Source organism: Hermetia illucens, chromosome 4, assembly GCF_905115235.1.
Source record: "Hermetia illucens chromosome 4, iHerIll2.2.curated.20191125, whole genome shotgun sequence".
Lineage (NCBI taxonomy): Eukaryota > Metazoa > Arthropoda > Insecta > Diptera > Stratiomyidae > Hermetia > Hermetia illucens.
In genome coordinates this window covers 36,068,713-36,081,924 of record NC_051852.1, presented here as the reverse complement: position 1 = coordinate 36,081,924, position 13,212 = coordinate 36,068,713, and the positions used below count along the sequence as shown (strand labels likewise).

Here is a 13,212-nt window from a genome sequence, read left to right as displayed (position 1 = left end):
ATAAATCCTCAAAGTATAAACACAAACTTCACAGTTTGACAATGTCTGATAACCGAAATCTACCAAAAGGGCATCAACTCATGAGAACCGCGAAGAAGGGCAATCGACATTTCGGTTTTCATTCCACATAATTATTGAAGAATTATTGGAGTTACTCAACAGTTTTCATCATTTAATAATTATCTTCTGCCCTAATATTGTTTAATCCACTAAAATTAGATTTGAGAGAAATTTCTCCATTTATTTTATGGGAATTCAAATAACTCTCTATTCATGATTATCAGGTATTTCAAACCGCAATTCTGCTGCTATGGTTTCCTTAGTTGTAGTCCGAAGTTTTTAAAAGTTTTATTAAATAATTATTAAAACAGTAATGGAATGTTGATATTCAAGCTATCTGGTAATATGTTGACTCTATGAATCACGGAAAATGACAACATTATCTGAGTTACTTTATCATGCAAATCCCGCCCAAATGTAAAGGGTTCCCATCGTCCCCCGAAGGTATTTTTGGTATCGGCTTACTTTCCATGCGAATTGTTTCTTGATTTTGACATTTCAAATTACCAATTTCTTTTAGAAGTAAGATTTATATATGAATCAAGTATGTACATTTCCTTCCTGAACCAGACGAATTTTCCCAGATAGCTTTTATGAAAACGGCATAGTTGAACGACTGAATGATTTGCATTCAGAACATAGAGCATTTGATTATCATTGAATTGCTGACAAATTGATAAACTGTGATTATAAATAGAATAATTTGCTGTTATAAGTATCTCTGATTAACTTGTCTCATGACCACCTTTATTAATGTGTTTACATTCTTTTGATTTGTTTTCAATAATGAATTACAATTTCATATTATATATTTACATATTTACGTGAAGGCGACTGAGACAATGTGGTGACCAGAGCTAAAGCTTCTAAAAAACATTTGAAACTAATCCTTCCTTGGCCACTGCAAATCCTCAGCCAACTTCAAAGTAAGAGGAAATTAGAAAGGTCTACTTCGCTTGGTAAAAACCATAATACAAAGTAATGAGAGCCAAGTCAGTTTAAAATGCTCTTCAGCCGAGTAGTACCTCCTCAGGATGGTAAACTCCGTGGAAACCATATGTATGGGGCTCGGCCACAATAGTTCTTTAAGGACGCAACTTTCCCTTAATAGAATATGTATGGCGCTCGGAATATTTGCACATTTACATAGTCAGCGGAAATTGAACTTGGACTCATGAATAACAAGTCGAAAACTAACTATATACATGACACAAAACGCGAAACACTAGCCCCCATGAGACAAAATTATGATGGACAAATATGATTTCGAGTGGGTAGACCAGCTGACAGCATCGGTTTTGTTGGTGTTTATCTTCAGCTGAATTCTGTTTATTTCGAAGCGGGAACTATAGAATACACCAACATGTTAATTTTATGCGTCTGTCACGCTTTTTCGACTCCTTTCAGTTCTGTGAGTGTCTTTTAGATTGGCAGTCGAGGCCTTTACTGCGATCCTATTCATCTTTAACCTCAGTGTCTTCTCTACAAAGTTGTCGAGTCCGATTTCTACGTTGAGGGCATGATTCGACCTTTTTTTCTACTACATGAACTGGCACATTCGACTCTACCAATCGGAAGCAATGCAAATGCTTCCTATAATTACCGTACCAAGTAAAGAAATGCATCAGGTGACAATTCATCATGCCCTAGATCGGGCCATTTCTCAACACACAGGATCAATGTATGAGTCCAACGACCCTTTCGAATTCCTATGGAGTTTCTTCCTAGTCGTTCTGCGGAAGTTCGCACCATTTCAGACGAATTCACTCCCCTTCTCTGGAAGAAATAATACGCCTCATCCGCTAAAAGATACAGGGGATCATTTCCACGATAGGCTGGTCTATACAAGCTTCTATGAATTCGTTCCAAATCCCAGAGCTGACACCACCCCGACAGTGAAGAATGGTGCTTTTATGAGTACTAAAACTGTTGCCAGTAGTGTGGCGTGGTTCTGTTGATGCGACCGCCCCTGGCTCCATCGACTTTTCATCATCATCAACGGCGCAACAACGCAACGTAAGGAACTCCAGACATCGCGGTTTTGCGCCGAGGCCACCAATTTGATATCCCCAAAATCTGTCCAAAAATCTACCAAAAATTCTTTGGAGGACTCTTCTCTCGAACCCGGCCAAGTATTCGCAGTTTTTTTTTGCTAAGAACCCAAGTCTCCAAGGAATACATGAGGAGTGGCAAGATCATTGTCTTGTACAGTAAGATGTTTGGCCCTATGGTTTCGAGCGGAGCAGTTTTTGTAAGTTGAAATAGTTTTTGTTGGCTGCCAACAACCGTGCGCGGATTTCATCGTCATAGCTGTAATCGGTTGTGATTTTCGACTTTAGATGGGAGAAGTGCAGCTTGATGTTGTTGGTTGGTTGATTTTCGGTGATGACGTTGCCACCATATGTTTTGTCTTGCTTTCATTGATGTGCAGTCCAAGATCTCGCACCAATTGCCGCCTGCTCGATCTGAATGAAGGCAGTTTGTACGTGTCGAGTGGTTCTCCCCATGATGCCGATATCGTCAGCATAGGCCAGTAATTGAATGGACTTAAAGAGGATGGTGCCTCTCGCATTTGCGTCTGCATCATGAATCACTTTTTCCAGGGTCAAGTTAGAGAGAAGGCAGATAGGGCATCCCCGTTAGAGTAGAGTGTTGTTGATGTTGAATGGCCTCAAGAATGATCCCGCTGATTTTATCTGGCCTGGTACATTGGTCATCAAACTGCTCAACCCATCGGTACAGAAATCAGATTTCCCTTTTTGTCCTGACCTTTTTGGCAACTGATCATTTGGTTTAATCGTTTGTTGATACTTCATTTCCAGGGCCTCTGCTAGCTGCAGTTATTGGGGCATTCATTTCTCCCTTATAGGTGTTATGGATGACTTCATGTTCACTTTCATCTGATTGAAAGAGGGGATTCTGAATGGTATTATCATATTATTTGTGTTAGAACGCTGGGCTATCGTCCGGAAGGACCTGAGTCAAATCAGGGTAATAATCTCGGGCGAGCCTAGATCTTACGGTGTACTGTAGTGTACCGTTACGGTCTTGAATAAAGTGCTCCAACAGACTTCATTCTCTTCATTCGCCAACAATTATTATTATTCGAGCTCAGACCACCATACCAACGGGATAGTGGTTTGAGTCTATATTGGCTTCGTGGACCACTTTCCGTGCAAAACCAGGTACTTCCAACAACCATGTCGTGCAGCACTGCTTGTTGGATAATACGCAGTCCGCTGTCATTGGTATATATTTGCATAAAGAAAACCACAAATGACCAGAGCTAGAGCTTCTAAAAAAAAACTAGGAATTACCACTTGGACCTAATCCTTATCCACTGTAAATCTTTCATTTGGTGAAGTCACAAGAAGAAATAATCAGGTAACAATGGAAATAAAATTCAAAATCAACTAACACGAGGTTTTTCAATGCATTAGGACCCAAATAAGGATGTAGTCTCAACCCCCTGTTCTTTAGCCTGGTAGTGCATCGTCTGGATTAAGAACTCAGTGGACACCAAATGTACGCTGCTTGTAAAATGGTGATGGGCGCATCAAGAAACTATTCGTGACTCGGAGTTAGCAGAAGTAGGACTCCGGGTCAATAAGTCGAAAACTAAATCCATAACCCAAGCGCGAAAAGCTACCCCGACGAGAGAGAATCACAATGAACAAATATAATTTCGAGGGGATAGACAAATTCGTCTACCTAGGATCCTTACTCATCAATGGGGGACATAAAAGAACAGCTTTCAACCGCAATTGCTAAAATAGAGTAAGCATTGGCTTGGCAGTTTCACTAGAGGCTACCTCGCTCCTTTATCTCTTGACAAGGATATTTTCATGAAAGCCGTCAGATCTGTAACTTTGGTTGGTTCTAGGTTAGATACCCAAAATTTTTATTTCGGGATAGAGTAGTCCTGAGGCCGCCATCCACTTAATAACGAACCGTACTGCCTGGAGAGCAACTTACTTCTTCGTTGCTGTGCTAGAATTAGAGATCCGTAGCCGCGTTCGGTCACGCCAATCCACAGGTCTAGTGAGATCACCTCTACAGTGCATCGAAATCGATCACCCATAATATTGAACACTTCCCCAGAAAAAAGTGGTTTTTACAGAATGTTATTAAATCAACTTTCGCTTGCTCTTCTTCCCTCAGTTGTCAGCTTGCGTTCAGCGATCTGCCGCAGATTTAGAAGAAGCGGCTTACGGTCTCCAACTTATCATTTGATAGTCGTTGCGTGTCCGCAGGGGAACAGAGGAATTTGAAAATTACCGTCCAGGCAAGCAGGGCTCGAATTTGCTTCTGCAGATATGGAATTTTACTCTTTGTGAAAATGTATGGCAGCCCTGAAAAGGACTTTTGGGTTTTGTGAGGAATCCTCGCTTAAATAGAGATCGACTCTATTCTCAATTTACTTCTTGGCTGCTGTCTTTTTGGGAGCTGCTTTCTTTGTTGCTCCTGCTGCCTTCTTAGGTTTTGGTGCCTTTTTAGCTACCTTTGGGGCTTTCGCCTTCTTCTCCTTTGGTGCCTTGGATTTTACACTTCCGGATTTCTTTGCTGCTTTAGCGGCACCAGATGCTGCCTTTTTGGCTGCTGCAGGCTTCTTGGGTTTAACAGCTTTCTTTTCTCCAGTCTTCTTTGGTTTAGCGGCAGCTTTAGGTTTCTTTGCTGCTGCCTTCTTTGGTTTAGCCGCCTTTTCAGTCTTCTCCTTAGCTGGGAGTTTGAATGAACCTGAGGCACCACTTCCCTTAGTTTGCACCAATTTTCCAGAAGTAACAGCGCTCTTCAGGTACTTCTTGATGAAAGGAGCCAGTTTCTGGACATCAACTTTGTAGTTGGCTGCCAAGTATTTTTTGATGGCAGGTAGCGATGAGCCTCCACGTTCCTTCAGAGACTTGATAGCGGCGTTCACCATTGAAGAAGTTGGGGGATGAGTTGGCTTTGACTTCGGTTTCTTCGGTCCACCTGCTGCTTTCTTTCCTTTCTTCGGGCTGGCTGCGGCTGGGGCGGCGACTGGTGCTGATCCTTCTGCCATAGCGAATAGGTTGGAATACTAGATAAATCCTCAAAATGTAAACACAAACTTAGCAGTTTGACAATGTCTGATAACGGAAATCTACCAAAGGCGCATCAACTCATGAGAACCGGGAAGAAGGGCAGTCAACATTTTGGTTTTCATTTCAGATATTTAATGAATAATAGTTGGAGTTACTTGAAAGTTTTTATCATTTAATAATTATCTTCTGCCCTGATATTATTTTATCTACTAAAATTGAATTTGAGAGAAATTTCTCCATAGATTTCAGGGTAATTCAAGTAATTTTCTATTCATGATTGCGAGATATTTCAAACCCCAACTCTGCACCTATGCTTTCCCTAGTTGCAGTCCGAAGTTTTTAAGAGATTTATTGAATAATTATAAAAATAGCAGAAAAATGTTGATATTCAATCAATATTTTAATATGTCAACTATATACTTCACGGAAAATGGGAAGTTTATGTGACTTACTTTACCACGTAAATCCACTCCAAACATATAGGGTCCCTATCGTTTTTCCAAAGCTATAGCTGGCATTCGATTACTTTCGGTATGAATTATTTTTTGATTTAGACGTTTCAAACTACCAAAATCATCTAAAAATATTTACATGTTTAGCACGAGATATATTTATCAATCAACTAAGTTTATTCCCATAGATAAAAGATACGAATACGAAATTTGCAATTTAACTTCTATGGAAACGTCCGACACATTCTTCTCATGTTGAATGACCCAACTATTTGCTGCATGTGCAATGTTGCATTTGATAATTGTTGAAATGGTGACAAATTGATTAAATGCAAATGTGTCCTTTGCTCGTTTGTGTTCTGCGAAGAGTCAGTCCTTAGTAATCCTCGGTATCGAGAGAGAGACAGACCCGCCGACGTAACGCAAGAGCTCAATGGAGAGTATCTGCACTTGAAGGTCAAAATGGTGTCAGACCTGATCACCCGAGCCGATAAGCTTCTCCATAGCTAGAACCCAACTCTCCCGCTGAAGTCGCAATCGAGGCTGTTCATGGTTACCTTCGAGCCCCCTCAAGAGCTCAATAAAGCATTCAAGGTGGAGAATATACTCCACCAAAATATTTCGCTTGAGAAAATCAAGCCCATCCAGGAAGTGCAGTGCTACAACTGCCGAAACTTCGCGCGATCCTCAATTGCTCTATTGTGGTGCGTGAAGCGCACAAAAACCCATATCGAGGGGGAATGCCAAAGACCCGCGGCAGACGCAACAACCTGCTGCAATGGCGGCCAGATCGGACATCCCATCAACTACCGCGGATGCCCGGCATAAAAGGACATGGTAGCCAGAAGGGAAGCTGGCATAGCAACGAAAAATTGATTTTATGAGAGCCAAACAGGTGGTAACTCAGATGTCACAAAGCTTGGCTCAACCAAGCATATCTTATGCTCAAACAGCCAGGAATACTCTTCCTAGAACTAGCTGACCTTCAGAAATTTGGTCGAAACGCTCGCTTTGGCCGAAACTAACGAACAGCGACAATTTGCTGCTATCCAACTGATAATGAGTCTGTGGAGTGAAAAATTATCACATTTAACTCCGCGTCCTTGGTCTCACACGCCCAACGTGACACCGCACAAGAGTTGGTAGATTCTCAGAAAGCGAACTTCTACTGTTCTTCAGAGACACAGGCAGGCACAATGTAAATTTTACCGATTATAACATTATCCGGAACGACACCAACTGCTGTACCGCCCTGGTAGTCAAAAAAACTATGAATTTAAGGAAGTTACCATCAGAAACCTGCAAACCTGTTCCGCGGCAGCAGCTTTAGTTAAAACCACCGACAGTAGACGCGTCTTAATAGTTGCAGTCTATATCAAATGCAACTCACGATCTGAGCAACTGGGCCAAGACTTACAAATCCTGAGCGATCTCCAGTCACGACCTAAGTATCTAATTTTTGTTGACGACTTCGGCTCGAGGCGCACTTTCTGGGGTGATTTGGTGAAAAGTCGAAATGGGGTTACCCTCGAAAAATGGATCCACAACCGAGGCACATTGAACCAGCTTGAGATTATCTTGCCCGACACACCCACAAGGCCTACAAGTCAATCTTTACCTGACTATTTCCTAATGTCCGCAGAAGCTGCACTCATATTACCTTGTAGTTGAGCTCAAACTTTCCTTCAGCTCTCAACTGCAGAATCAAGTACCCAACAAAATTAGATCCTTCGCCCACACTAGCTGGGATAAGTTCAAGGCAGAATTAGCACCACAGCACAACCTGAAAAAAAAAATCACGATCTCTCAAGATCTAACGGACACAGAAACCGATGAGACCATCTCCTTCGTTACTGATGTCATCAACTCTGCAACACCCAGAAACATAAAGCTCCACAACGTCGATGAGATTCAGTTTAATAAACTGCGGCACGAAATAATAAAACATCTGAAAGTCAGGCAGATTTGGCGCAGAAATCTCAAGCGAAACTTCCATAAAAATGGCAACAGAACTAACATCGAATATAAAGAGTTCATTTCTCGGATTAACTGCCTTAGCACATTAATCCGTCAAATGGTGGAACTATTCCGTAACACATAACTCACCCGCAAGCTAGCAAATATGAAGCCCAGACCTAATATGTTTGGACACATAAATTAGTTGACAGGTCGTAACAGATCTAGAAAATTCGTTCTCACCAAGAACATCAAAAACATCTGCAGCGACGCTAGGAAGGCTCAAGTACTCGCGGACACTTCCATTGTAGACTCGGTAATCAAAGACTTCCTTCATGAGCATTCACTTGAATTGACCACCTTCTCCGCCTCCAACTTATCCTGCAAATCAAGGAACCTTAAATCGTTTTGAGCTTATGACACTTAGCAGCTATCACAAAAATCTCAATGGCAAAACATCAACCGTGCCAGATGACAGCAAATATCCTCATTAAAAACCTCCCCAGGGCATCCATGAAGTTTCTTCTTAGAGTCTTCAACAACTTCATCAATAATGGTTATTTTCCCACTACTTTGAAAGTAGTGAAGGTAATTGCCATTAACAAAAAAAGGCGGCTCTCATGAACCACAAAACTTCAGGCCCGTCTCTCTCCTTTCTAACTAGAGCAAGTTTTTCCAGAAAACATTAACAACGGGGTTAGTCCAACACTGCGATCAGAAAACCATTATTCCGAACCACCAGTTTGGGTTCCGGGCCAGGCACGGGACTCAACAATAAGCTACCTTCACGGCACAGTGAGCAGCAGACTTAACGTCAACAACAAACCCACAATAGTGTGTGCGTTAGATCTTGAAAAGGCTTTTGATATCGTGTGGGTTAACGGACTCATTTTCAAATTAATCAATCTTGAATTCCCTATCCCGGTGATCAGACTTATAATAAGTTTCTTAGAAGATAGGCATTTTTACATCAGCGTAAGAAATGACTATTCCGATCTCTTACCGGCCACTTTCGGAGTACCGCTAGGATCCATTTCAGGACCTACACTCTGTAAGGTTTTCACGGCCCACGCTCCAATCCCAGAGAGCGATACAGAACTGTTACAGTTTACTGACGACATGTTCATCTTCTCGTCGCGTCTCCGACCCGATAAGGCAGCTAATCCTATAGAGAAGTATTTATCAGATCTCTGCATGTCCTACCAGAGCTGGGGCAAAAAAATCAATGAGGCAAAAACACAGGCCATCTTTCTTCGGAGAAAATCCAGATACTTGGGATCTAGATCTATCCACAGAAAAGCTAAACGCTTAAAACTACGCATCGGGAATACTGTAATGAACAGTTCGCAAAAAATGAAATACTTGGGAATGCTATTTCATGAACACTTAAGATTGGATCCCCCATTAAGCTTGCTTTCACCAAAGCACACGGTGCATTAAGTAGTATCTACTCTTTTCTTCGTAAAAAGTAAGATTTTGCACTGAAACTAAGCTGACTCTATCTAAACTCCTTATAAGACCCATTCTTTGTTACGGAGCCCCTACATGGATCACTTGCTCGATCAGAGCTATGAAGAAATGTGAGTCCTTCGAGCGCAGAATTTTAAGACACTACGCCGGTTTGTGGTACAATTGGAAAACAAAGAAATGCGGCCGCAACGCCGAAGTTTACAGCCGAGCAAAAGTCAAACCTCTTCAAGAGTTCACTCTCAACCTGATAGAAAGATTATTCGAAAGAACGGAGAATCATCCCTATCTACTCATGAGCCAACTTTATCTGGAGGGTAACTCCACCCCATTGGCCACATTCTTAAGGCCTTTCCAAATTGTGAGCACAGAATTAAAACTGCCATTGTCTCCCTCTTTAACACTCCTTGCCTGATAGGGGTGGATAGAGGTTAAGTGCAGAATTGTAAGAGCTGTTTTAAACATTAGATATAAGCATTAGACAAAAATTGACAAGATCAATGTGTAAAGTAAATACACCATAAAAAGTCAGGTAGAGAACGTTGGGCAGGCCAAACATTTGAAATAGCCACCCTTTTTTAATAAATAATTTAAAGATAGATAAGAACCATTTTTCCTAGAAATAAGAAAAAAATGCTCTGTATTCAACGTTAATCACTGAGTAAATAAATGGTTTATAAAAATAAGAAGGAGCCATGCTTGCAAAGGAGAATTCAATGAAATTTAAGTAGAGTGAATGGTCCAGTTTTTAATATTTATTCCTAGAATATAGAGAGAATAGGGGAATGTAGTTAAGTAATTTTACAAAATTTAATTCATTTTCGTTTGCATTTTTCTTTGCCATTGTGTGCGATCTGTAGATTTAGGAATTACCTACGGCATCTGCCTGCAGGGGAACAACGGCGTCGAAATGACCGCCCGGGCAAATAGGGCTCGAATTTCCCTGCTCACAATGTAATCAAAGCGGATATGGAATTTTATTCTTTGTAAAGTGGTATGGTAGGTCCTGAAAAGGACTTTTGGGTTTTGTGAGGAATTCCCACTCAAATAGAGATCGACAATTTACTTCTTGGCTGCTGCCTATTTGGGAGCCGCTTTCTTTGTCGCTTCAGCTGCCTTTTAGCTACTTTTGGAGCTTCTCCTTTGGTGCCTTGGATTTTACACTTCCGCATTTCTTTGCTGCTTTAGCGTAAACTAGGTAATTCCAACAACCATTTCGTGCAACACCACTTGTTGGATAATCCGTAGTCCATTGTCATTAGTATATATTTGCATAAAGACAAGGGGCAGGTTCCGAGGCTGGTAAGACATTGTGGTTGGTTGTGGACGTATCAACGAGGTATTCGTAACTCGTAGTCAGCCATTTTACAGAATTTAATCTATTTTGTTTTGCTTTTTTTTATCAGTTGGGAACTCGTGCTATCTGCAATAGATTTAGGAGCGTGTGTAACGAGAAAAGCGGTCTACATCGGCCTCGAAAGGCATCACCTGGCACACGCTCTACTGCGAGGGCACAAAGCGTGGGAAATACCGCCCGGGCAAATAGGACCTGAATTTGCTTGTTCACAACAATGTAATCAAAGCGATTATGGAATTTTACTCTTTGTAAAAATTTATGGTAGCCCTGAAAAGGACTGTTGTGGTTTGTGAAGAATCCTCAATGAAATAGAAATCAACTCTACTTCTTGGCGGCTGTCTTTTTGGGAGCCGCTTTCTTTGTTGCTCCAGATGCCTTCTTTGGTTTTGGTGCCTTTTTAGCTACTTTTGGGGCTTTCGCTTTCTTCTCCTTTGGTGCCTTGGCCTTTACAGTTCCAGATTTCTTTGCTGCTTTAGCGGCACCTGATGCTGCCTTTTTCGCTGCTGCAGGTTTCTTCGGTTTAGCTGCTTTCTTTTCTCCCGCCTTTTTGGGTTTAGCAGCGGTTTTAGGTTTCTTTGCTGCTGCCTTCTTCGGTTTAGCCGCCTTTTCCGTCTTCTCCTTAGCTGGGAGTTTGAATGAACCTGAGGCACCACTTCCCTTGGTTTGCACCAATTTTCCAGAGGCAACAGCGCTCTTCACATACTTCTTGATGAAAGGAGCCAATTTGGTGACATCAACTTTGTAGTTGGCTGCCAAGTATTTCTTGATGGCAGGAAGGGATGAACCTCCACGTTCTTTCAAAGACTTGATAGCGGCGTTCACCATCGAAGAAGTTGGGGGATGAGTTGGTTTTGACTTGGGTTTCTTCGGTCCACCTGCTGCTTTCTTTCCTTTCTTCGGGCTGGCTGCGGCTGCAGCGGCGACTGGTGCTGATTCTTCTGCCATACCGAATGTTCGAATGCTGGATAAACTCTCAAAATGTAAACACAAACTTCACAGTTTGACAATGTCTGATAACCAAAACTACCAAAAGAGCATCAACTCATGAGAACCGCGAAGAGCGGTAGTCGACATTTAGATTTTCATTTCATCAAATTATTGAATAATTATTGGAGTTACTCAAAAGTTTTTAACATTTAACAATTATCTCCTGTCCTAATATTACTTAATCCACTAAAATTAGATTTGAGAGAAATTTCTCCATTTATTTTATGGCAATTCAAATAACTCACTATTCATGATTATCAGGTATTTCAAACTGTAGCTCTACTTCAATGCTGTCCTTAATTTAAGTCCGAAGTTTTTAAATGTTTTATTGAATAATTATAAAAATAGCAGTGAAATGTTGGTATTCAAGCAATATTTTAATATATCGGCTTTACGCTTCACGGAAAATGGAAACTTTATGTAACTTACTTTACCACGTAAATCCATTCCAAACATAGAGGGTTCCTAACGTTTTCGCAAAGCTATTGCTGGCATTTGGTTTCTTTCGGTATGAATTATTTTTTTATTTAGACGTTTCAAACTACCAAAATCTTCTAAAAATATTTACATGTTTAGCACAAGATTTATTTATCACTCAAATAAGTTTATTCTCGTTATAGATACAAAATACGAATACGAAATTTGCAAATTAACTTCTATGGAAATGTCGGACACATTCTTCTCATATTGAATGATCCAATTATTTACTGCATGTGCAATGTTGCATTTGATAATTGTTGAAAAGTTAACAAATTGATTAAATGCAATTATAAATTGAATAATTTATAATAATCCTCGACTGACATATTTCATGGTAACATATTGTTTTGTTTACTTTGTTTTGCTTTGTCTAAATTGCAACTTTATTTTACGTGGAGAGCCAAAGGTGACCAGAGCTAAGGCTTTTAAAAAAACTAGGAATTACCACTTCTAACTAATCCTTGCTTGGTCACAATAAGTTCGCCAATCGATGAGCTTGATCGTTAATTCGATATTTTATCTTGAACCCGAATTGATGAAGGGAATATTTTTTTCGGAAAAGTGATCCTGTAGCTTAAATAACAACAGTTTCTCTGGTAACTTCGATAGCAAAAGGAGCCGGCTTGTCGGTTTATAGCTCACAAGGAGCGCGGTATAACTCCCACAATGGAGCTAACCGCAAATAATCGGGCTGAGAATAGACAGGAATTCCCTGCAGCATATGAAGGGTCATCCCGGTTCTATGGTACTACAGGGGTGAACCAAAATTTTTTCCACTTTGTTACGTCTTTTTGTCTCATTGTTTTTTACTAAACAAAAGATATTCATCTGTTATATACTATTGTAAAGGTCTTGAACTGCTCCATCATAGTGTACAGTAATATTCATAATTGATCGTTGATTTTTTTAATTCATTGAAAAATAATGAACAAATCTGCAATTCAAATCTTTTTTCGCCATTACTGAAAGCAAGGCTTCATGCAGCGGCAGCATCAAAAAAGTTATGCGAAGCGAAGGTGAGAACGTGGTCTCGGATCGTACTATGCGAACCTGGTTCAGAAAGTTCAGCGACGGCGACACTGACCTCGGAGACAAGACACGTTCAGGCTGACCTTCAACTGTGAATTTTGAAGCAATCCGAGAAGCCATTGCAACAAAACCATCCGCCAGCACTTGTAGATTGTCCACTAGACTGGACATTTCACAAGCTTCGATCGTGCGGCATCTTCACGCTCTTGGAAAAGTAAATAAGCGTTTTTAACGAACATAGGGGAAATAAGATGATCAAACGACCATCCTGAGTGGTCGAAGATGACCTAGAGGAAAGAGCTATCCCAGAAACCTAGAAAGTTGGCGAAATTGACCGTAAAGGTCCGCCCGCAAATACTGA

At 40.8% G+C, this 13,212-nt stretch overlaps 2 protein-coding genes across 2 annotated transcripts; both read right to left on the bottom strand.

Annotated features, from left to right (window-relative positions):
• Nucleotides 1–4,339: 4,339 nt before the first annotated feature.
• LOC119655384 (histone H1-like) lies at nucleotides 4,340–5,138 on the bottom strand. The gene has a single exon (XM_038061255.1). The coding sequence runs from the start codon at nucleotides 5,099–5,101 to the stop codon at nucleotides 4,478–4,480; it is 624 nt and encodes a 207-aa protein (XP_037917183.1). The 5' UTR covers nucleotides 5,102–5,138; the 3' UTR covers nucleotides 4,340–4,477.
• Nucleotides 5,139–10,623: 5,485 nt separating this feature from the next.
• LOC119655298 (histone H1-like) lies at nucleotides 10,624–12,330 on the bottom strand. Its single transcript, XM_038061123.1, has one exon. It carries the CDS (start codon nucleotides 11,298–11,300, stop codon nucleotides 10,677–10,679), a length of 624 nt encoding a protein of 207 aa, XP_037917051.1. The 5' UTR covers nucleotides 11,301–12,330; the 3' UTR covers nucleotides 10,624–10,676.
• Between the last annotated feature and the right edge of the window lie 882 nt (nucleotides 12,331–13,212).

Excerpts from the sequence above, each read along its gene's own strand:
- LOC119655384 (XM_038061255.1), bottom strand. The coding sequence starts at position 5,101 with ATGGCAGAAGGATCAGCACCAGTCGCCGCCCCAGCCGCAGCCAGCCCG.
- LOC119655298 (XM_038061123.1), bottom strand. The coding sequence starts at position 11,300 with ATGGCAGAAGAATCAGCACCAGTCGCCGCTGCAGCCGCAGCCAGCCCG.